Here is a 23,512-nt window from a genome sequence, read left to right on the forward strand (position 1 = left end):
CACTCAGACTCGCTCAGTCCTCAGGTTTCCTGAAGAAACAGCACAGTGTACATGGGCCTAAGGCAGCCAGCCCATCCCAAGCCACGTGGACCCAGACAGGATGGGACAGACCTGCCTCCCGGGGACAGGGCCAGGGCAAGGGGCCACACGAAGGCTGGGCACAGATCTGTGTGCAGGACCAGAGGACCTGAGCCCAGACAAGAAGTCACTGGCGGGAACTTGCCAGGCACACAGAGGCGTTTTTGCTGGTGGGTCCTTCCCAACCCCCTCAGGGAGGGCTCTTGGACCCCGGATGTCCCTACAGTCTGCTCCCCACCTTTCACACAGACCCCTCCCCTCCCTGGGACCCCTCAGCCAGCCAGTGACTGCAGTCACCAAGGGAACCTACCTCACCTAAGCTGGCCCCTCTCTTGCTCCCAGATGCAGGCTGGGCGGTCCCCACCCTGATTTACAGCTCCCTCGGGGGGTCCCTGCACTCCCAGCCCACCAGCTAGTTTGAAAACAGCGTGTTTGATCAAGTTCTGTCCCCACTCCCCACTGTGGGGAGTCTGTCAAGAGACCCTGCAGGCTGGGCTATCAGGCCCTCATGGGCCACTGTCCCCACACGCCCCCCACCAGTCAGGACTCCAGCCACACTGGACAGTTCTGCTTCCCGGAAAGCCCTGTGGAGTGTGTGAGCGTGGTGTGTGCCCTGCTCAGCCTCGCGTGGGCCTCTGCACATGCATACCCTACGCCTGTTATTGGGGTCACCTCTGAGACCAAGCTCAGACGTCAGGTCCTCAGGAAGCCTTCCCTGACCCCCCGACAGCTCGCTGTCATGGGCCCCCGGCCCGGCACCGTGTAGTAACGCACCCTGGAGCTCCTGGGGCAGCTCACTGCGGTGCCCCTGACCCGGGAGCACGTCGGTGTGGGGAGCTCTGTCAATCTGTGCCGGGAGAATGGCAGCAGGAGGGAGGGGCTGCATGCTGCCTGGGATCCCACACGCTGTGGTCCTCTCGGGGTTCAGGTCAGGTGAGAGATGCAGAGAGGACACACAGGACGGGCAGGGAGACCAGGCAGCAGGGAGACCAGGCAGCAGGGGCTCCCTGGGAACAAAGGGGCCTGAACGCACAGCTGGTGCTGCTGGGGGAAGCACCCAGGAGCCCGGACCCTTGGAAAGACCCTCGGGCGTGAGCATGGTGGGTGGGTGGACTGAGGCCGGGAGGCTGCGGCCACTGTCCAGGGCTGGGCAGGCGGAGGTGGGGGAGGCGGAAGGCCAAGGTCGTGGGTTGCTAGCAGAGGGGCTCAGCCAGGCTCCTGGCCAGAGCTCGACCCCTGACCCCCGCTGGCTGGGGCAGGGTCAGTGCGAGGCCAAGGAGCCGGCAGCCTCTCGGTCAGGCCATCCAGCCTGTGGTGACCGTGCAGACGGTGGGCAGGCTGGCTGGGGAGCAGAGAAAACAAGCGGGGAAGCATTTTTCAGGAAATGGAGCACGGTTCTGCGAAGCTCCGAGGCGAGCAGGGAGTGCGCCGTCAGCAGAAGCCGAGTGCCCGGGGGAGGCGGCTCGGCACAGCGAATCCCAAGTAGGTCAGGCCCAGCCACCACCGTGACAGGCTGCAAAGTGCTTAAGTGGGCTTTCCACGGAAACGCTGACGGGCGCCGCCTCAGCGCAGCTCAGCCGGGAGGGTGCGAGTGTGCCCCCACACGAGCGCAAGGGGCCCGGCCCCCCAGCCTGTGCGCGCTCTGCCCCCAGAGCAGGACCCAGCTTGGAGCCAGTGCAGGGGTGGGGAGCTGGCGATGCTGGGCAGTCTGCGGGGAGAGCTCTGGGGGGGGGGGGGCCCACGCAGGACCAGCAGGGAGGGAGAGGAGAGGATGGGATGGCCAAAGTGCAGGCCTAAGGTAAGGGTCTCAGAAACAGGGCTCAGCGGCCAGGGACCTAGCGGACGGCACAGGTCTCACGATGACTGTGGCTACCTGCCCTCCTCAGGCCCTCCCGAATCGGCCCACGGCCAGCTCCAGGGGCCGCCAAGCCCCCAATGAGTCAGGGCTGGGGCTCAGCCCAGCTGGGGCCGTACACCCGGCAGCTGGCCCTGGGTGCTGACCTCCCCATTTGTACTCAGGCCACCCTGGTGCAGGGGCAGGCCCACGGCCCAGCCTTCCAGGGGCCATCTTGCAGCAGATGGGGGCTACACGCCTGGGTGGGAGCTGAGGCCTGGGGGGCTGTGTGACCTGGGGGTGGGCTTGCGGCAGGGACAGGATGCGCCTGGAGAGGGGCTGGCCCACAGCGGAGGCTGAGCACCTGACCGTGGCCCTGGGGGGGAGGGGGACAGGGGCTGGGGGGAGGCCGACTCCCATGGCTCCTGGGCCGACCTGGAGGGTCACCTGGAGGGTCACCTGGGGGCTTCAGCACTAAGGCTGCTGCTGCGTCCTGAGAGGCCCCCCGTCCCACGGCTCCCCAAGAATGAGCAGAATTGACTCAGGGCGCCCCTGACCGGCCAGCATGCTGGCGGGCAACACTAACTCTGCTATCCCCATTACAAATGCCGCGGCTCCATTATGAGGGGCTGGGACTGTTTTATGTGCTCACATCTATTCAATTGGTATTTCGATCAATGGATGCATTACAAGCTTTCCCTTTAAGAGCCTAATAAACAACAAGATGGAAAGTAAAATTCTCCATAAAATGACACTTTTAAAAATCCATTTCAGCTGCAGCTATTGGTGTTCTCTGTGTTAGCTGCAAAAAACACGTATTACCGGGCCTCAGCGGCCCCACTGTGCAGTCCCGAGTCCAGCTCGCAGGGGGCGGAGGGCAGGTGCTCAGGCTGGGCGGCCCGGGGCAGGGCCCTCCATCCCTTGTGCTCAGGTATCACCCTCTGGTCTGGGTTGTCAGCCCAGGACTGCCTTGGCCCATGACAGCTGGTGAGGGGCAGGGCTGGCCCTTCCTCTGTTCCCTTGCCCATCCCCCATGTCTCTCTCTCCACCTGCTCCTTCTCTGTCTCCCCTCTCTCCCTTCCTGTTTCTCTTGCCGCCCTCCCCCCCAGCCTGCCCCCTTCACCCTGTTCACTGTACACGTCGAGTCCTGGCTGACTATTCCTCCAGCCTTGAAATGGCCCTTGTCCCCAGAACTCCATGTGAGGGAGGAGCCAAAAGAGGAGCACAACTCAGGCTGCAGGACAACCGTTGTAGCTCCTGCCTAGGATTCTCTGGGAAGATGTGGGAGGGCAAGACCCCACCTGGCTCATGGCTCCTTGGTTGACAGCCCCCAAGGAAGCCTGTGTAAGCCACCTGGCCCATCTTGTCCACCACCCTCCCGAAAACAGCCCAGGACTGAGGGCACCCACAGGGACATTCAAACCAGGCTGAACCTCCACCCTCCCTCCACATCCCCCCAAGCCCCCAGACCCAGAGCTCTGTACATCTGAACCCTGGGGTCACTTCCCCAGGCTCCCTCCTCAAAGCTGGACCTGCCAAGATGGCCTCCACCTCCAGCCTGTGTCCCTGGCAAGAGCTGGGCTGGGCTGGGCCTCCTCACCACCCCTGCTGCCTGCACACTGTCCACACAGTGAGCCCTTTCCTGTGCCCTCCCTGCAGGAGACTCTGGTGTCTGTGGTCTGACCCGCACCAGCAGGGACGCAGGGACCTAGGCCAGAGAGTGCCCCGGCTGAGCCCTGGCAGCCGACACCTGCCACCCTCCCCTGAGGGACAGGTCTTATCAGGGCCCCGGGCGTCCTGGCCTCTGGCAGCGGGTGCCTCACCCTCCCTCACAAGGCCTCCTCTTGCCTGCGTGGTGACCCATCTCAGGTCCTCCACCCTCACACTCTGTGCTCCAAGCTGAGGTGCCGGCCCAGGCCCGGCCCCAGCGTGCCACCAGCCCTCCCTCTCTGTTCCGGGGCGGAGGGCCCTAGCGGCCTGCACCCCCCTCTCCAGCTCCACCTGTGCAGCGCCCCTCACTTCCAGCACCACGGCCTCCTTCTGCCTACAAGAGCATGCCCTCCTCACCCCCGGAATCCCACAGGAGTCACCCCTGCCCCTCTGGTGACCCCCACGCACGTGTCAGGAAGGGGCCCTCGCGTCTGGACACAGCCAAGTGGAGGGTCGCAGGAGGGCAGCTCACACCATGGGCATGTGACAAAGTGAAAACATAACAGACCCACACAGAACGCCGCGAGCCCTGGCCGTCAGGGACCCCATGTGTCAGTGCCACCTAAGGAGACTCATGAAGTGAGGGGAGGGAAGAGCCAGGTGGCCCCCGTCGCCACCGTGCAGCCCGGCCCCCCTGGAAAGGGGCTGGTGTCCTCAGTGAGCCATGCACACAGCACACAAACATCGGGGAAAGGCCCACGAGCTCAACAGTGAAAGCTCGCGAGTCAGAACGTGAACAGGTAGCTAACTGCGAGGTGAAGAAACAGCAGAGTCAACAGCCTCCCAAGACCCCAGCGACACCCGGCCAGGACGCACGAAGGAAACCAGCATGCACTTCCACACTGAGGGAACCCGGCAGCCGGCCCATGCAGCACGGAGAACAGGAGGGACGTGCGACCGGCCGGCTGGGCCAGGCCCCCCTGCAGCAGGCGGGGTAGAAGAGTAAGATTCAATTCGGCTGGTTTGGAGGCTGATCAGCTGGGGAAGGCTGGAAAACTAAGCCAGGGTTTCTAACATTCATCTGGGAGAACAAATCCTCAGGAGAGACGAAGACAGTCAGCGGTAAGGACGCAGGGTCCAGAAACAGCACCGTCTCCAGTCCCTGGACGCTGGCCGGGCCGAGTGCTCATTTCAATAAACAAGTCTCTGGGGCACCTGGTGGCTCAGTCGGCTGAGTGTCCGACTCTTGGTTTCAGCTCAGGTTGTGATCTCAGGCTTGTGAGATCGAGCCCCGTGTCGGCTCCACGGTGGGTGTGGAGTCGGCTGGAGATTCTCCCTCTCCCTCGGCCCCTCCCTGCCCTGGCTCCCCGTCTAAAAACAAGGCTTGGGTGAGATGCCAGTTGACTCCCACGGCACACGGCTACAGAGGAAAAGATAAGGCGCTGTCGAGGCCACGGGAGGCTGGAGTGCTCTCCTGTGCGGGGAGTGCAGATGAGGACAGCCACCGTGGCGCTGTCCTTACCCACTGCAGCGCGGCACCCCCACCCTCTGACAGAGCAAGTCCACAGAAACTGGGGTTCTGAGTCAGTGGGCGACATGCCCAACAGGACAAGGGAGCAGCGAAGACTAGAAATACGCCGTCAACGTGTCAGTGAGCACAGTGACTAAACTGTGGTATGTCCACACAGCTCGAGGGAAAAGAACGCCCTACCACTGCCCGGGGAAAAACAAGGGCTCAGCCAGCTCGGGCTGCTGGACAGCACCACAGACGGGCGGCTTACACAACAGAAGCCGATTTTTTTTTAAGATTTTATTTACTTATTTGACAGAGAGAGAGAGACACAGCGAGAGAGGGAACACAAGCAGGGGGAGTGGGAGAGGGAGAAGCAGGCTTCCCGCTGAGCAGGGAGCCGGACGCGGGGCTCGATCCCAGGACCCTGGGATCATGACCTGAGCCGAAGGCAGACGCTCAATGACCGAGCCACCCAGGCGCCCTGAAGCTGATTTTCTCACAGAAGTCCAAGATCAAGGTGCCAGCATGCTGGCTGCAGGTAAGGCCTGTCTCTCCTGCCTTGCAGGTGCCCACCTTCTCCCTGTGTCCTCACACAGGCCTTCTTCCATATGCTGGCCGACAGAGCTTTGGTGTCTCTTCCTCTACTTACAAGGACTCCAATTCTATCAGATTAGGGCCCCACCTCAGTGACTTCATTTAACCTTGATTACTTCTGTAAAGGCCCCATCTCCGTGTACAGCCACACGGGGATCAGGGTTACAACCCGTGAGTCTGTTTGGATGATTCGGTGTAACAAACGGTGAGCAAACGAAGGGAGACACCAAACAGGACCTCCTGTATGATTCCGTCCACTGGAGCTCGAGAACCTTGAGGTGGAGCCCGTCTAGACTGAGAGAGGCCAGAGGAGCGGTCATCTGTGGGATGAGGTGGGGTGCCGGGAGGGGCGCAAGGGAGACCTGGAGGCAGGGCAGGCAGTGCGCAACCCCTGCCTGACCTGGGGGGCGGGTACGCGAAGTAAAAGGTCCACAGAACTGACTACCAAAGATACAAGCCACAAACGTTTACAAAGGGAAAATCAAAGAGGAAGATCTGTGCAGAAAGCCAAGTTTGGGATCAAGCATTTGTACGTGATAAAGGCGACATTTTTAAATAATGGAAAAAGTTTGATAGTTAATAAATGGTCTTGAGACAACCAGATAATTATTAAACAAGATGAGGGGTGCCTGGGTGGCTCAGTCGGGAAGGCTGCTTCTCCCTCTCCCACTCCCCCTGCTTGTGTTCCCTCTCTCACTGTGTCTGTCAAATAAATAAAATCTTAAAAAAAAAAAAAAAAAAGATGAAACCTGAACTTTAGTCTTACACCATATTCCCAAATAAATTCCAGGTAGATTAAAGTTTCAAATGCACAACTTGAAACCGTAGCACTAGAAGAAATTACCACTGAACTCCTATAACTTGGGGTGGGGAAGGCTGTTCCAAACAAATCAATAGACTAAGTCTTAAGAGGCGGACAGATTTAAGTACACAGAAAAGCAAAAGGATCTGCTAAAAATCCTCATAAACAAAACTGGAAGGCAAAATTCAAATTGAGAAACAATGGATCATCTCTGATAAAACAAAGAGTGACCCCCTGAATACTTACGAGTCTTGCAAACTTGTAAGAAACAGGCCGGAGGCAAAGAACAATAAACATAAAAAATGTTGAACTTGACAAAGAATATGAATGAAATTGAAATTAAAACTGGATCGCATCCTCCTGCATTAAAGGGTGGCAAAGTCTGTGGCAGTGGGGGCTCCCCCTGAGAAGGGTGGGGGCAGACCCAGGGCAGCAGCCCCCGCAGCCAGAACTGGGGTAGACAAAACAACGATGAAGAGGCGCACTTTCAACTGCCAGGCCTGAGGGGCACGAACTGGTGATGGAGCTGTGTCTGCCTCCTCCAAGAAGCCTTCCAGCCCGCAGTCTGCTGCAGCAGGGAGACGGCAGCGGGGGTCAGGTGGGAGCGCCCTGGCCAGCACCGGGTGGCACGCGCCTAGGCAGAGCCAGGCCCGGGGTAGGCGCCGGGGGTGGGGTGAGTGGGGGCGGAGGGGCGTGCGCGTGCCAGGCGCCCAATGCTTCAGACCCCCAACGGGGCCCTGGGGGGCACCGGCGGGTAGCTAAGCCTCCCGGCCCGGCCCCGCCCCCCGCAGGCTCGGGGGCGGGGCCGGTGGGGCCGGGGCGGGGCCCGGCGGGGGGCGGGTCCGAGACTGGACCGCCTCTCCGCCCGCCCCGCCCCCAGGCAGAGGCACGCCTAGGGGACAGAGCTCGGGCCATAATTTATGCTCCCCCGCCTATGCTTTATGGCTTTCTTAATTCGGCTCCTGCTACTATTAATGTAGTTAATGCTGAGATTATATCTATTTTCTGGCGTCAGGCGGTGATTTATTCAAGCCATTTTTCCGGTGGAGGCTCCCACGCTGTTAAATCAAGTGCCTTGCCAATTAAGTGCTGACTTGGGAAGTGGACGCAATCTTAACAGACATCTAACCGCAAATTAAACCGGGGCTCCTTACTCTGGGGAGTGGGCGGGGCAACCAGGGAAACCTTGCTGACTTGGAGGAAAGTCACAGGAAAATCAAACCACTCTGCACCTGCCTGCTGGTGCTCAGATCCTGGCAGAGGAGTGCGGGCCCCGAAGGGTCAGGCTCAGCAGAAGCTGGGGTTGGGGTGCCCCCTGGCCACGGTAGCTACCCAGCAGACAGGGGTCACTGGGCCTGTCCCCAACACAAGAGGGTCTCTGCAACTGCAGCTCCCACCGACCCAAGACATAGCATTTAAAACAAAAGACCTCTCAGCCATCCCCATGATTCCTGAACCATCCCCAGTCTGCACATGAAGTGGTGCAGGGGCCCTCAGGCAGCCTTGGAAGGGTACCAGACGGGAGATGGAGGGGGTGGATGGCCCCAGCACTGGATGCGCTGCAGCCTAGCTCAGCAGCTCTGACCCTGGTCAGAGCCCAGAAGGGCAAGGGAAGGCCCCAGGAAGGAGGGGCTCACGGAAAGCCACACGGGTGGGAGGGGGGGGTGAGTACAGAAGAAAGGTAGGCAGCAGGGAGGGAGGGGTGAGGCTCACTGCCAGGACCATAGCAGGGCAAAGACACGTGTCCCAAAGCCCAACATCTCTCTCGGTGCCCCTGTGGGTGACAGGGCAGGGCAGATGCTGGTGCCACAAAGCAGGGTCCGGGGCCGAGGTGGTGGCCAGGGGCCTGAGTGAGCACTTGCTTGCCAGGGCTCTTTAGCGTGGTCCTCAGCAGCTGTCAGGCGCCCCAAACCCCCAGAGGAACGTCTCCCTCACCGGCCTTCAGAGGTCTTGGCCCAGCCCTGAGAGGGGAATCGTGTTTTGGGGTAAGAGCAGGCTGAAGGGTTGATATATGCAAAGAGTTAAATATGATATTGATTATCTGAGCGATGCTTTACTACCACCTCTAAAACCAGGATAGAAGTGGTATTTAAAATGCTGTTTGATTGTGTTAAGGCACCCAGTACCGCTTGGTGACAAGGACATTTTATTTCTTCCTGTCAGAGGCAGTATTTTCAGCTTCCTCTGCTCCTCATCTCCAGGGACATCAGGGGTGACCAGTCCTGTCACAGGAGGGCCCTCGGTGCTGGCCTGGTGTGGCCAGGGGGCCCAGGCACAGCCTGAGGGGAATCTTCCCAGGGTTCCACGGGGAGAAACTTAACAGGACTTTCTGATGCTTCCTTCCCGACGGCCCTGCTATTTCCAGAATGAAGCTTCCCTCCGGCAAACCAATGGGACGCTCTCTCTCGTTTGGTCCTGAAACACCAGCCCTGGTCGATGGGTCTCTTCCTCCGCGAGCCGCTGTGCTGTGACCACTGGCCCCCAGGAGACCACAGCCTGGCCTGTGGTTTTGCTGAGGCAGAGTGGCAGCTCTCACAGGGTCCTGTCCCCCTCAGGGTTTGCCCCCACGGGCGAGGCGCCTGCCTGCCCGGCCCCTTTCCCACTGCGTCCCCCAGTGGGCTGGCCTGAAAGCTGCCTGGCAGGCCTCAGCCACTCAAGCCAACTCCCAAAGGGCAAAGAAGCCATCTGTATGTCACACAGATCAAGACACAGGGCACTAGAACAGGCGAGACAGGCCGGCCCAGGAAAGGGGAAGCGAGTGGCCACCATGGCCGTCCAGGGGCAGATGGCCCAGGGCCCGCACGCGCACACGTCAGGGATGGGAGGTGGCCGGCGAGAGGCGGGCCCATCAGGGCTGGCACAGCGGCGGGGAGGCAGGAAGGCTGCCAGAGGAGCTGGAACCCGCCTCACGGCCACCGCGACGCCCATGTGCACGGAGGCCGGAGAGCCCAGGGTACCCACTTGTCCTGGCTTCCCGGCAAAGAAGGGAACCGTGTTCCTGGAACCCATGGCATCCCAAGGGGCCAGGATGCAGCATCCCACACCAAGAGACAAAGAGCACCAGGCAATGGGAGCAAGATAGGGGGACACATGTCCGTGGAGAAACAGGGACAAGGAGAGCAGCAATGGGAAGAACACAGACACGTGGAGGCAGTGACAGAGGAAGGGCACAGAGCAGAGACCGAGCAGCCAGAGGCTGGCGGGTCACAGACACAGCCACAGACATGACGCCAGCAGGGCCAGAGACCTTCCCAGGCCTGCCCACTTGTGGCTCTGGCCCCACCAGGCCTCCTACCCAGCAGCATGGCCTCTGGGACACAGATACCAGGGACCAGCTCCCCATGGGCCCAGAGAGGGAGGTGACCAGCCCAACATGATGGGCAGATCCCAGCCTGAGATGGAGCAAAGGTGGGAGGGGGACTCTGATGTCTGCCCCCCTCCCTTCCCACAAGGGCCTCAGCATCACGCCTGTCCTGGGGCCCCTCTCCTCCCATGCTGTTCACAGACTAAGCCCGGGTGCCACCTCCGAAACGTGGTCTCACCACAAATACTCCGGCCACAATGCCTGTGACCCTAGGCCAGACGCAAGCAGTCCCCACGGCCAGGGAGGAAGCAGTGACACAACACCGTACGGGTGGGGGCGGGGGGCATGTCACAGGGGCCATGTGATCACTAAGGAGGGCAGGCCAGAGGCTCAGACTGACAGGGGGGTGGCAATTCAGCCCCATCCGGGCCCCCCACCATGCCAGACACCCGCGCCCGCCCACGTCCACATCCTCCAACTGAGGCCAAGGCCCCCCCTCCCCCCAGTGCCAGGGCCTGGGAGAGCCAAGGAGGAAGCAGCTGGGAGTGTGGCTGAGGTGCACCCCTGCCATGTGGCATTGTGGTGGCCCAGCCAAGGGCAGCCTCCCCTGGGGGCTCCACACCCTCACTCCTGACCCTCTCACTGTCCTACACTCATTTCATGGGGCCATCCTAGGGGTGTCCACACGGGTGGGGACAGGATCCTGGACCCAGAGGGACCAGCTGGCCTGTTGCTGGGGTCCTGAGGGCCTGATGCCAGAGGGGGCTTCCATGTGCCACCCAACACTGGGCAGGTGTTTGACCGCGAGCGCAGACGACAGGAAGGCAATGGGGCCCGTCTCGGCCTGTGTGCCAGCCAGACCCCAGCACCCAGGGGCCCTCTCCTCACTCCTCAGGGCCCTGTATCCCAGGCCCAGCTCTGCCAGCGAGGGGCTGGGCGCTAGCATCACCCGGAAAAGGTCCGCCTCTTCCGGATGAGGTTCCAGAGGGAGACCAGGTGTCTCTGACAGCGTCCATCAGGGCCAACGGGGCTGTGGCCAGGTGGTCTCCCTCCCTTACCTTCCATCGAGTGGGCGAGGGGTCAAGGCCCCACGTGCCCAGCCAAGCTCTGGCCCCTCCCCACACTCTGCCAAGGAGCTCGGGCAGGTGTTCCGGCCTCAGGAGGACGTGCTCAGCCCTGCTGCCACGAGGCTGCTGACAGCTGAGAGGCCCCCCTGCTTCAAACAGACGCAGAAATAAATAAATACGGCAGGCGCGCTCTGAACCGACTTCCAAGTGAAGAGCTGCATCCTTGCTGTCAGGCCCCCCCCAGCAGTTTCCATGGCACCTCCCGAGCAGAAATGCACCTCAGCCCATTTATTAGAATGATGAAGGCAAAGGGACCTACAATTGCACTCCTTCCTTAATGAGCAGCCGAAGAGATCGGTAAGCATAATTTCAGAGGCCAGTAATATTTTATATAATCGCCGAGTGGTTTAAATTGAAAACCCCCAACTGAATCAATATTTACTGCATTGAAACGAAATGAATAGTAATAAGTCACTAAGCTCCCTGTCCTGTTTCATAAAATAAAAAATTATAAAAATGAGCAGAGGCGCAGGGAGGCCATCACATTAACTTTTACGGCACTTGGGGAGCTGTAACCGCCTGTTCTCATAAAATAAAATTCTAAAAAACCTGCCAGAGGAGACCTGCTTCAGCATTGCATGGGGAAGCGGGCGGGGCCCAGGGTCACCCCCACGGGCTCTCGCCCAGAACCCTGCCTGGGGCCCACCAGCACGGAGGCCCAGAGGAGCCTCGGCTCCAAGCCGGCAACCGCCCTCTCTGTCACCCCCAGGCCCACCTGCTCTCATTTCTTGACCTAGCAATGGGACAGGGCGGGTGGTAGCCACTGGGTGTCCCCCACAGGTGGAGGAAAGGCTGTTCTCTGGCCGGGCCAGGCCCGGGGCCGGTGAGGGGCAGATGTGAGTGAGGGTGGAGGAGCGGGTCCGGTAAACACGCCCTGTCTGAAAGCACAAAGCACGAGCCTGCGCTGCCCTGCACAGGACCACAGAGGTCTAGGAAGGCCAGGCTTCCCCTCGGGAGCTCCAGGGCCCCCAGGGACACCAGAGCCTACAGGGTTCCTGGGGGCACTTCTGGGACAGGGGCACACAGTGGAGTCCCCTGGGGAGGGGGGTGTCTAAACGCTGCCCTCTGAACAAGGGGCTGAGACTGGCAGCCAGCAGCCGCAGGGGCTGAGCCCCCCAGACTCCTGCGCAGGAAACAAGGCCGCATCCAAGCAGGCGACACACACAAGTTCCACGCACTCCTGTGGCTTGAGAACGAAGGACAGACCAACTTAAAAATGGGCCAAGGAGCCCACAGGGCCTTAAGTAAGCCCATGAATGAGTGCCCTGCATCACGGCCAGTCAGGGAAACGTAGATCAAACCATGGCGAGATGCTCCCACAAGGAAAATAAGAAAATTAAAAAGACCGTAACACCAAGCACCATCATGGGGACAGAAAGGGCACCCCCACTTTGGGAAGAGCTGGACGCGCACCTTCCCATGCCCCCGCGGCCCCCCTCTTGGACGCACACCAGGCTGAGGACACTGGTCTCCAGAGGGCCAGGAGGGAACAGCAGCCTTCATTCGGGGTTCTCCAAAGCAGGACTAACTCACACGTTCACTGAGCGGAGAGCTAATAAACAAGTGTGGGGCAAACCACGAAAGACACTCGGCAAGTGCTGGCGCACGAGGGCGCGGGAGCCACGGGGCCGACGCCGCGGAAGAGGGAGCGCGCTGTTCCACGCGTGGGACGCTCCAGATCAAGCCCAGCAAGTCCGCGGGGCAGACAGAACAGGCATCCTGGGTGCAGGCTGGTGACGGGGAGAGCACGAGAGCACTCTGGGTGGCAGAGCGTCCTGACCTTAACAGAGGCCAAGCCACACAGGTGCATGCATTCGTCAAAACTCAAAGAGCCGTACGCTTGGCTTCATGCATCTCACTGGATGTAAATTTTACCTAAAAAAGCCCTGTAAACAAACGTGGAGCTCTAGTGAGTGCACATACTGAGGATGAGGGACCAGGTGTCCCTGTCAGGGAAGAGTCACAAGTACCCCCTCCCCCGCCCCGGGAAAGCAGAAGGGAGCAGTGCGTGGAGCTGGAACAGCGGTATCCGCAGGCGTTCCAGGGCTCCAAGCCAGAGACAGCTGTGTGTGCAGACGCAAAGATTCGGACTCCACAGGGCCTGGAAGCAGAGATGCACAGCCCCCACGGGACTCCGCTTCCACGCACCCCCGTCACCCCAGGGCCACAAGACGCTCGCAGTGGGGGACTGAGAGCAGCTGAGAGCCACTGCACGACCAGGAGCCAGGTTCTGCAGACAGGCGGCTAGCTCCAAGCTGGTGGAGGGAAAGTTCCAGGTGAGCCTGGAAGCCATGAGGGAGCCACGTAGAAAGGGCCCAGGCCACTCAAAGGGGCTTCCACAGGCCGCATGGGACAAACCCCTGAGGGTCAAAATGAATCACAATGAGAACAGATTATAGCCTATCAGATAAAGTAAGAATCTGGAGTCCCCACTGTTAGAAATAACCAAATGAATATACAAAGCAATACGGGATAAGGGACAGTGGTTCCTGGCAGGACACCCTCCGGCTGATAAAAAAAGGAGAAAGGGTCAGAAATCTCGAAGGGTCTAGAAGGCGTGGGCGAAGCCCAATAAGGACCGCGGTCCTCTGCACAGAGTCGACAGGCCTCTCCACAAACACCTGCAGTGACCAGCCCGGGCCATGAGCCAGGCGCTCAGGCTCACACCGCACCAGGCAGCCAGACACCAGGTCCCCCAGGCCGCAGGGAGCGGGCCGCCCAGCGCTTCCTCAGCATGCCTACTGAAATGGCGAATCTGAGTCTCCTCACGTACACGGAGGCCTCTAAGCCCAGGGATGCTGCACGAAGCACCTGGCCCCTGTTCTCCAAATCGTCAGGGTCACGAAAGGGAGCAAGGCTGAGGGCGGACTCCATGACTGTAAAAGGACGCACCCCCAAACGCCATGGGGGCGCACTGCAGCGGCCAGTAAGGGGCACCAAGTCTCCACCCAAACGGTCGCATACGAACGGAGGGGGAAATGACACAGCAGATAGGGCAAAGTGTAAGTAGTCAGTGAATTTAGGTGAAGAATACAATTTTTGCAACTTTTCTCTACGTACAAAAGTATATCGAAACGAAGTAACCTAAAAAAACTAAACGCAAGAAACTGAGCCGGCCGCCAGCCACGGAGCACATCCGCCTGAGGCAAGCCACAGCCCAGCCGTGACCGTCTGCCAGCCTGGCCAGAGACAGATGCACGCTGTGGTCAGCACGGCTCTGGGTGGCCGGATGCCCTGCAGCGGGAGCTGAGCCAGGGTCACCCGCTGCTTGCCCAGCACAGCCGAGTCGAGGCTGCCCAATGGGCTCTGGGTATCACCAGCCCCTGCAGCCCAAGGCCTAATCAAGCCTCTGCACTTGAACCTGCCTTGCCTGCCACTCAGGCTTCATGCTGTGAGTGCCATTTCCTCCGCCAGGGGAGACCAGCCCCCTCCCCGGGCCTGGCCACCTCCCGCTCACCACCGCCAGGCCGGGGCGAGATGCACATCTCCCAGGCGGGCTGGACGTGTCAGCACGCTGGCCTGGGGACACTTCTGCAAGTGCCTACTCAGGGTCTGTCCCCTACTGGGCCACGACTTCCAGACAGGCAGTGACCTGACCTGGGGCAGCCTCCACAGACCTCAGACTGTGGCCAGAGAAGGAGCCGCTGGAGCCGCTGGCCTGGGGGCCTCCCCCTGTTCTGCCAGGGACTGACCTGTACTTCAACAGCAGGAACCAGGGAGAGAGAGACCGCTCAAGTACCACCCAGTTAAGAGCCAAGACCCAAACCGCCCCCTAGTTCTAGCCCAGGTTGCAGGCCATCTCCCACAGCGCGCAGGGCCTAGAACCCCGCCGGTGTGTTTAGGGGCCCCTCGCACCAAGAGTACCACTGTGTAATCAGAGCCCCTGACCAGGTGGGTGGCTCTCACCTCACTCTCCTCACTGCCCTCTGAGGGGACCACGGACACGGAGGTGAGGACCAGGGGCCCCCCTCGGACCCTGGCAGCAGCTCCCCATCTCACACAGGCCTGGCCATCCCCATCAGTACTAGGAACCCCAGATGTGGATGGTGAAGACCCCACCCTATCCTCCCCGGCTGGAGAGGGTCAGGGGCCTGTGGGTTCTCCAGTCACCATCGAGCAGGGGCCCACGGGATGGGCCATTCATGGGGGTCATGCACACGTCGCCCAGGCAGCCACACCCGCGCCTGAGTCAAGCAAGGGAAGCCCTGTGCGGGGCAGAGAGCTGTCCCCACAGCACCCGGCAGGGGCTCCTTCGGAAAAAGCGCTCTCCCTTCCACGGGCAGCCAGCTGGGCAGAACCCCAGAAGCATCCAGGCCAGGCCTTCCCTGCGTCTGACAGGAAACCAGGACAGCCCCGACGGCCCGCCGCACAGAGCAGGCCAGGCCTGGAGGGGGCATCCCACACCCAGACCTCAGCTGGCCCTCATGTGAAAGCAGCCAGACAGCTCTCTTCACTTGAAGTGGACACTTTCGTTTGTGACAGAACCAATTCAAAATCTCGCTGCATTGGCCACGGTCACTCAGCACGTTCGTGGACAGTGGGAGCTGTGCCTGGTGGCACCCTTCTCAGGCTGCTGGGACACAGGCTGCCCTCACGGGGCAGCTGGGGGCATGGGGTAGGTGGAGTCGGGCACGGTGAATGGCTTCCCAGGCTCCATGTCAGAGGGAAGGCCGGGGGCAGGCGGGCACCCCGAGGAACATGCCAGCCAGGTCAAGATCAAGGTCGGCCACGGCACATGCCCTGGGCCCGAACAAAGCGGTCACAGCCTGGGAAGGGGGTTTGCCAGGCGGAAGGGCTGCAGCCCCCGATGGATCACTACACCCCCGCCAGCCCAGTGGCAGGGCTCCAGGCCCCGACTTCAATGCCGCCCTCCCCCTGAGCAAGACATTCTGGGCCCCTCCCCAGGCCCCCGCGAAAGGCGCTCGCAGCACGGCCCACACCGACCATAGCTGCCCCACCCCTAGAGTGGCCTTCCCTGGGCGTCCTGAGCCCCCGTCTACCCTTCCCAGCACTGACCACCCCATGGAGGTACCTGCTTCACTTATCTGCTTGCCTCCTGCTGGGAGGGGAGCACTGTGGGCAAAGCGGGCACCTGGCACAGGATGATGGCACCCCTGTCTTTTGGGGAGCCCCACCGCCTAGCACCAGACTCTCTACTAGCCCCTCACAGGTCCTGGCCTGGGCTGAGCAGGAGGGGCCCATGTGCTCACCACCAAGCAGGGCCCTCGCCAGACACAGAGCAGGACCTGGGGTGTGGCCATGACATGGGGGGGGCACCCCCCCCACGTGAGGGCTCACCCAGAGCTCCTCTCACTGCCACAGCCTTCAGGGCAGGGCAGGAGGCTGCGGGAGCCCCAGTTCCATTGGCCTGGTCAGGGCAGGTCTGGGGATGAGCAGGCACTCCCCGAACAGATCATATGTTGTGCCCCCCCCAATTCCTGTGTTGAAATCCTAACCCCAGTGGGATGGTGTCTGGAGGTGGGCATCTGGCAAGGGCTCAGGGTTAGACAGTCACGAGGATGAGGTCCCCACGATGGGACTGGTGCCCCACAAAAAGAGGAGACACACTGGAGCGCTGTCTCTGCTGCGTGAGGATGCGGTGAGAAAGCAGCTCTCCGTGGCCTGGACCCTGACCTGACGCCCAGCCTCCAGAACGGAGAGGATACACGTCTGTTGCTCAAGTGTGCCAGGCTTCAAGAGCCGTGCCCAATAACCCAGTCTCGGGGCAGATGGACGGCAGAGCGGGGCCGCGGCTGGCTCACGATGCCCTGGGGGTGGGCGTGAGGGGGGCATCGGGGACCCCACGGCCACCCCCAAGGGGATGCTGCCCATCCTCAGGCTGAATTCCTCTTTAATGAGATGTCACTTCGGAAAAACATTTCAGAGCCTACAAAATCGTAGCCCAAACCTCGTCAAACCACCCGGAGATTACTTAAGATTTACCGCACAGACACAAAAATAAAATAAAATAAAGTAAGGCAGCCCTGCGCGCGGCAGGCCCTGTGACAGCACCATTTGTAGTCGGGAAGGAGCAGCCTCCAGACTCATCTGCTTAAGCACAGCGGCTCCTGTTTACTCCGCGCTTTCGCGTCAAATGAATTTGGAAAGAGAAAAAAAGTGACAGGCAGTTTAGGGATATAAGTCACATTTCAGCTTCAGTTCAGATTAATGACCTTGCTGGAAGCTGCCGCCGAGCGCACAGGCAAATCCACAGATCTGAGAACAAAAACATTAAATCTTTGCTCAGCGTGAGCCTCAGCCCTCTGGGGCGCTCGCAGGACCCTCTGCCGCCCCCCACTGCACCCCACACCCCAGGGCTGGTTCTGGGCACCAGTGGTACGAGGTCCTAGGGGCCCAGCCCGGCCTCCGGTGGGTCCTGAACTGATGCGGCCCACGGCCTCTGGGGCCATCAGCCACTGCCCCTGCGTCCAGACAGCCCGAGGCCGGGAGCCCGCCCGCCAGGGGGTGGCAGCTGGCACCGCAGACAGAGCCCCGCATGCAGTTAAGAATCCTTGCCAGGAGGGGCCTGCTTTTCCCCTGGTCCCACCCTCCAGGGACAAGGGTGGCCGTGGCCCTGCTACCTCCACAGTCATTCTAATGCCAGGCCCCTTGTGGTACAGGACCGAGCACGGCAATCCCCCAACAGCAGTGAGGGCTGTCATCCCTGGGAACGGGGAGGGGGGGGGGGACTCGCCAAGGCTACTGGCCATTAGCTGCAGGGCGGTGCTGAGCCAGGCTCCGACCCGGCCCTGCTCCGGAGGCCGGGCTGCAGCGAGGCTGAGTTCTGCCCCCTGGCCTTCCTGCTTGCCCAGGGTCCCTGGCGCTCCGCAGGCTCCCCCAGGAAGGCAGCGCTTCCACGCACACACCGCTTCCTCCCTACAGCGCGTGTCTGCAGGAGAGTGCGACCCGGGGCCACCCCATGCCAACGCTGGCACTCTTGGCCTTATTTCCCACCTGTGTTTACCAGCCCCCAACACTGCCGACTGAAGCTTCTAGGGCTGTTGGGGTCTGTCTGCTGCACCCCCCAAGGGTGTACCCCTCTGAGGTGGGTACCGATCAGGAGGTCCGAGGAGGGCTCACGGTCCCTGGGCTCAGGCCGGCTACCTGGCAAGAAGCCCTTTCTCACCACTGCGGCCCTGATCCCATGCTGGCCTGGGCCCAGCCACCAGCCCAACCCCTCCTTCTGCCCAGGGAAAAGTTGAAGAACCTGCAGATGCACAGGGCAGAGGTCAGGGCCACAGCCAAGGCCAGTCGGCCAGAGCCTCCGTGGGGCCTGCTGACCACACTGAGGCAGCCCCCAGCTCTGACACAGCTGAAGGCAGCAGGTGGGTGGGCACCAGACTGGCCACCGGCCCCAGAGACAGGCCCTTTCTGCTGCCTCGACAAGCCAAGCCCAGGCGTGCGCAGCCAAGAGCCAGGGCCAGGCAGCCGCAGGCGGCCGCGCTGCTGAGAAGGCAGCCCCCCAGGGCCCAGCTGACCTTGGGCAAAGGAAGCCCAGCCCGCCAGCAGACACACTTCCCAGGACCTGAGTCACTCGGGCCTCAGCACCCACCACACCCTACCCTGTAGGCCCACCAAGCCCAGCAGCCTGGTCCCCCAAGAATCCAGGGCTCTATGCTCAGCTATGTCCTAGATGCCTGGGGTAAAAGGGTCAGGGCAGACGGAGACCCCGCTGAGCAAAGCCTCCACACACGGCCGCGGCTGACGTGCAGCCATCCTGAGGGGGGGTTCAGCTGTGTCTGCATGCACGGGAAGGTTCTAAGGCCGACAGCAGCCAGGAACCTGGCCCAAGCCTGCAGCCATCGAGCACAAGCCAGTGCTATGGGACCTGAGCCGTCTGGCACCCAGCACGGCCTGGGAGAGTGCTGCACACAGCCCCCCAGGGCAGCGCCCTAACCACTCCCACCCGCCAGACCCCCAGGTGGGCCCCCGTGCCAGGGCACCCAGACAGCCACGGCCCTCCCTGCAAGGCAGAGGCCTAAGCACCGTCTTCACCAGGATGAGGACCTTGTGGGGAACAGCGGCCGTACAGGGCTGGCAGCTGCATCTGGGCCCGTCCATTCTCAGTCCGTTCTCAGCCTGGCCCGTAGCATCCACAGCCCCAGGCTGGCCTCCCCTCACAGCCCAGCCCACCCACCTGACCCGAGGTCAGACCTCGCATGCCTGCCCACATGGCTCTCTCAGTCCCCACCTGCTCCTCAACTCCCACACTGAGGTGAAGGCGTATTCCCCGTCCCGCTGCTGACTGGGTGGTTCTCCACCTAATGGGCTTGACGTTCCGGCTGGTTATCAGGTGGCTACTGCTTAGGGGGCGCAGCCAGCCACCCCCCTCCCCAGGAGCCCTCACCCCACAGGGCCTGGCTCCCGCGTCTGCTCGGGGACCCCCGCAGGGCCTAGCAAGCTCAGCGCTGGCCCAGCTGAACCCAAACCCAGGGCTTCCTTGGCAAAAAGCTACACCCCCCCCCAGCCACACCCCTGGGGAGAGGCAGGGCCTTGCCGGGGCTGGACGTGGGGCCGGAATGCGGACTGCAGGAGGGGAGGCAGAAGCAAGAATCAATAAATCTGAACCTCATTCACGATGATCTGGGGCTCTTATTAAGTAAATTAATTTAAGTTAATTTAGCTCGATCATGACTCCCGATCACAGTGATTTAGTGAGGGGGAAATTGCATTAGGAAAGGCCATGCTCACTAGATAGGAGAACGGAAGAAAATTAGACCCACTTAGCACTGTGAATTAATATGGAAATAGCAGGTGTAAATTTAACCTTATCGAGAGAGTGAAAATTATCTTCATAAATTTGTAGAAATAGCCCCCAAGATACTTATAAATCTATTTAAAACAAAAATATTACAAAAAGTGCAGTAAAATTAATTTAAAATATACTTCCAGCTATTGCCTCCAGAAAAATCAGCAGCAGGGCCAAGTTTAGTGCCACCTCGTGGTAAGGGAGGAGGGTAGTGCCGGGGTGGGCTAGTCGCCCAGTGCACGTGCCGTGGGCCAGCGGCCGGCACCTCCTTTACGGCCCCAGAGCCCGGTAGCCACTGTCGGGGGGGCTCATGCTGGGCTAGCAGGATGGCCCTGCCCAGGACTAGAGGTGGTCCAGCCCCTTGGAGCACAATGATCCCTTGCTTCACAGCCTCTGGTCAGAAGTGACGTGTCCTAGAGTGCCCACTGCAGCCAAGTGAAGGCCTACGTTCGAAGGAGCTCCCACACTGCTCCCCCAGGAAGGAGGCTCCCAGAGGGAGGCGAGGGGACAGAGGGAGGGGGTCTGCCACTGCCTGGTTCCCACCTACCCGCCAGAGCTATCACCCCTTCCCCCACCTCATCAAAGGAAGGGGCCACACCCCCATGCTGGGTCTCCTGAGGCCCCAAGGCTGAGCAGGCTCACGAGAGGGGCCCCCAACTTCAGTCCCCTAAAGCTGCTGCTCCAACTAGCCCTCCCACTCTGGGCCCGGGGCACCCAGGAGGAAGGGGGAGCTGCCCCCACCCTGCACGCTGTCAGCCAGAAGCGGCCTGGAGTAAGACTGCAGCACTGGGGGTGCAGGCGGGACCAGTGTGGGGGTGGCACGGAGAGGGCCACAGCCTCCTCTCCTGCCCCGAACAATCAGTATGTCACCGCTTCCAGAGGGCTGCTCACGGCCCAGACTCTGACCAGAAGTTTCTCCGTGAAGGACGCCCAGGTGCAGCCTCAACGGTCTGGACAGTGGTGCCCCCTCGGCCGTCCCCTGCCAGCTAACAGCTTCCTGACAGCGGTGGGGGGCACACGTGTCTGTGCACGCGGCCCACACAGGCTGGCCGTACGTCTGGTGCAGAGACTGCTGAATGGAAAAAATGAGCCCGTTCCTCAGCCAACAAACCGTGGACCCGGCACTTACGAGCGGCAAGCTCAGCCCCCAACAGGCCCCGGGCCCGTGGCAGCCTGGAGGAGGGCCTCCTACCTGGACAGGGAGAGCCGCCGTGCCCTCCAGGAGGGCAGGGACAGGGGTAACTGGGGGGCGTTGAGAGGAGATACTGGGGTCTTCTTGACGATGCGGTAGCGGGTCTTGATCACCTTGCTGGTGGGAGGGGTCCGCGGGGTGTGCAGACTGGATGCTGCGGAGAAAACCCACACAGATGTGGTCAGTGGAGGTCAGCAGGGCCCCCTCTCGCTCCCCCAGGCCCTCCCCCCGTGGCATACACACGTCCCAGGGCTGCAGGAGAGCTGGGCCCAGGCCTGGAGTCCTGAGACGCAGGGCAGCGGGCACGCGCAGGGCACCGGGGACACGCGGTGATGGGGGCAGGGCAAGCAGCAGCCAAGACTCCGCGGGCCAGCCGACGAGGGCAGCTGGAGCCCCTCAACAGGCAGCACTGAAGCCCCCAGACTCGGGGCTGGCCCCAGTCTCCAGGGCTTCCCGTGGGCAGCGAGGAGGGGACCTCGGGCGGGTCCGGGAGGCCAGGGGTGCAGAGTGCTCACCTCCCTCACTGGACAGCCCCCCCAACAAGCTCACGCAGATTTATGTATCTAATCACCACTGTTTTCATAACATCTTGCAGGGTGATGAATGCCACAGCTTTTCTTCTTGCTGAATGTTTCATGCAATTAACAGGCATCTGTTTTGCCCGAGTTCCCTTCCACTTGATAGCCGGCAATTTCTCCACAGCTTCGAGGAATGTACCTAATTGCCCGGCTCTCATAATATACAGCTCTAACTGCCCAGATAATTAAAGCGAGTGCGGCGTGGGACGCAGGCGCTAAAGCCTCATGACCCACCCCACGGCCAGCAGCCTCTCCGGAAGCTCCCCTCTCGGACAGGCGCTGGGACCCAGGCTCCCTGCGGGCTCCTCCCGGCTCCATCCAACCTGCCTGCACAGCACCCGGGAGCTCTGCTTGGAAGGGAGGCTGCCAGCAGGACCCCAGCAGCGGGTGGTTCCCCAGGGCCCCCACCACAGAGACGCCCTCACGAGGAACTGACCCAGACACCACAGCCAGGCGGCCGGGCCATGGGCGCCAGACGAGGCCACCAGGAAAATGCACGCAGTCTCGCTGCTAGAGCGCCAGCACCAGGGTGGGCCCACGACCCTCTGGACGAAGTGTGCGCGGGGTCCAGGATGGCCCAGGCATGCGGAGGCCCCAAACCCACAGATCCCCTGCTGACTCTGCCTAGTGCCGGCCACTCGGCTCCTCTGACAGCATGGGCCGTGACCTCTGCCTGCTCCCCGGGCCCCAAGGATGCGCCCTCCCAGCACCCACAAAAACCCCAACCCGGACTGGGAACCTCCCCATTACCCGCCCACAAGGAGCTGTTACGGGTCTACAAACAGCACCTAAAAATCTTCCTCCGGAGCCCTAGACCCAAAAGACCTCTCGCCCACAGCCAGGCCCCTGAATCAGCACCTTGGCCCACAGACCCCCCTCTCCAGGCTCGTCCAGCCCGCCAGAACCCACTGTACCCCGGGGAACACCTGGCCAGGAGCAAACAGGACGAGCCTACCCTGTAGGCACCACCACACCTGCACAGCAAGGAAGTGGCTGGTAACTGGCACCACGCCTCCTGGTCCAGATGTCAGAAGAGCCCCTCCTTCAGGTGTCCCCCCACCCTCTGCCAGGGCTCCCATCCACCCACATGGCAAGGCTGGGACACAGCGTGGTTCAGAGCCCTCCTGAGTGCCCCCAGACCAGAGGGCCTACCCCTGCTGCCAGACCAAGGAGGATGTGGAGGTCCCTTGCACCTGTAAGGGGGTGGACGTGGGGCTTCAAGGCCCACAGAGTGCCAGGAGCAGGGCAGAACTCTGGTCCCCGGACTGGAGGCAGGGACCCACAGCAGCTGCCCACCAAAGGGAGCCATGACACATGCAGGTGAGGCCGGGCCAGACCCCCAGCAACAGGAGAGGTCCCCCTCCCCCACTTGTCTGTCTCTCCTTCATTTTCCCTCCCTCCAAAAGCAGCAGCTCTGGGGAGTCAGGGAGAAAAAAGCAGCTCAGCAAACGCAAAGGGCGACATGGCATCACCGGGGACACCTGGTCTTGCTGAGCGATCAAACTGAGCAGATCTTTAGCTCTGGGCACCCCACACACACTTGGGACATAGGGCAGAGCCCAGCATACAGTGGGGCATCAGTAGATAAATGTTTGCGGAATTGAATTTTCAAAGTCTTACAAGCAAGGATAGACCAAAGAAAATCAATAACAGCTTGTTCCAACTAAGAGACTGCCTTTAAGTCATCCAAGCCCCCAGCTAACCTCACCGCCTCCCTGCTCCTGCAGCCCTTGCATCTGGACAGCACATCTGCCTGTAGACCCCGACCGCGGCTCAAGGGCCTCCCAGGGCAGCCACCACCTGCCGCTCGGGGATGCAGGTGCCCCCCCCCCCCCCCCAGAGCCGCACAAGCCTGGCTCTGCAGCCGGATTCCTGCTTGGGGGCACTGCTGCCTCACCACCCTCATCCCCTTCCTCCTGAGCACAGGGAACCCTGAGCCTGGCCCAGCTCTGCTCCCCTCTTCCAAATGCACAACACTACCACCTCCTCCAGGAAGCCCCCAGCCCCCATGCCCAAGGGCCTGGACTCTGCATTCAAGTTAACAGGCTGCGGTACTTATAATACATTCCTGCACAGGGCACCTGGGTGGCT

General features: G+C 61.3%; 1 protein-coding gene across 1 annotated transcript in view; it reads right to left on the reverse strand.

Annotated features, from left to right (window-relative positions):
* ZC3H3 (zinc finger CCCH-type containing 3) overlaps positions 1-23,512 on the reverse strand; it is a 91,425-nt gene that overhangs the window by 32,913 nt on the left and 35,000 nt on the right. The window contains exon 4 of the mRNA XM_032415845.1: positions 20,844-20,997. Coding sequence (XP_032271736.1) covers positions 20,844-20,997 — 154 coding nt within the window. The remainder of the gene's footprint in view (positions 1-20,843; positions 20,998-23,512) is intronic.

Source organism: Phoca vitulina, unplaced genomic scaffold, assembly GCF_004348235.1.
Source record: "Phoca vitulina isolate PV1807 unplaced genomic scaffold, GSC_HSeal_1.0 scaffold18, whole genome shotgun sequence".
Classification (NCBI taxonomy): Eukaryota; Metazoa; Chordata; class Mammalia; order Carnivora; family Phocidae; genus Phoca; species Phoca vitulina.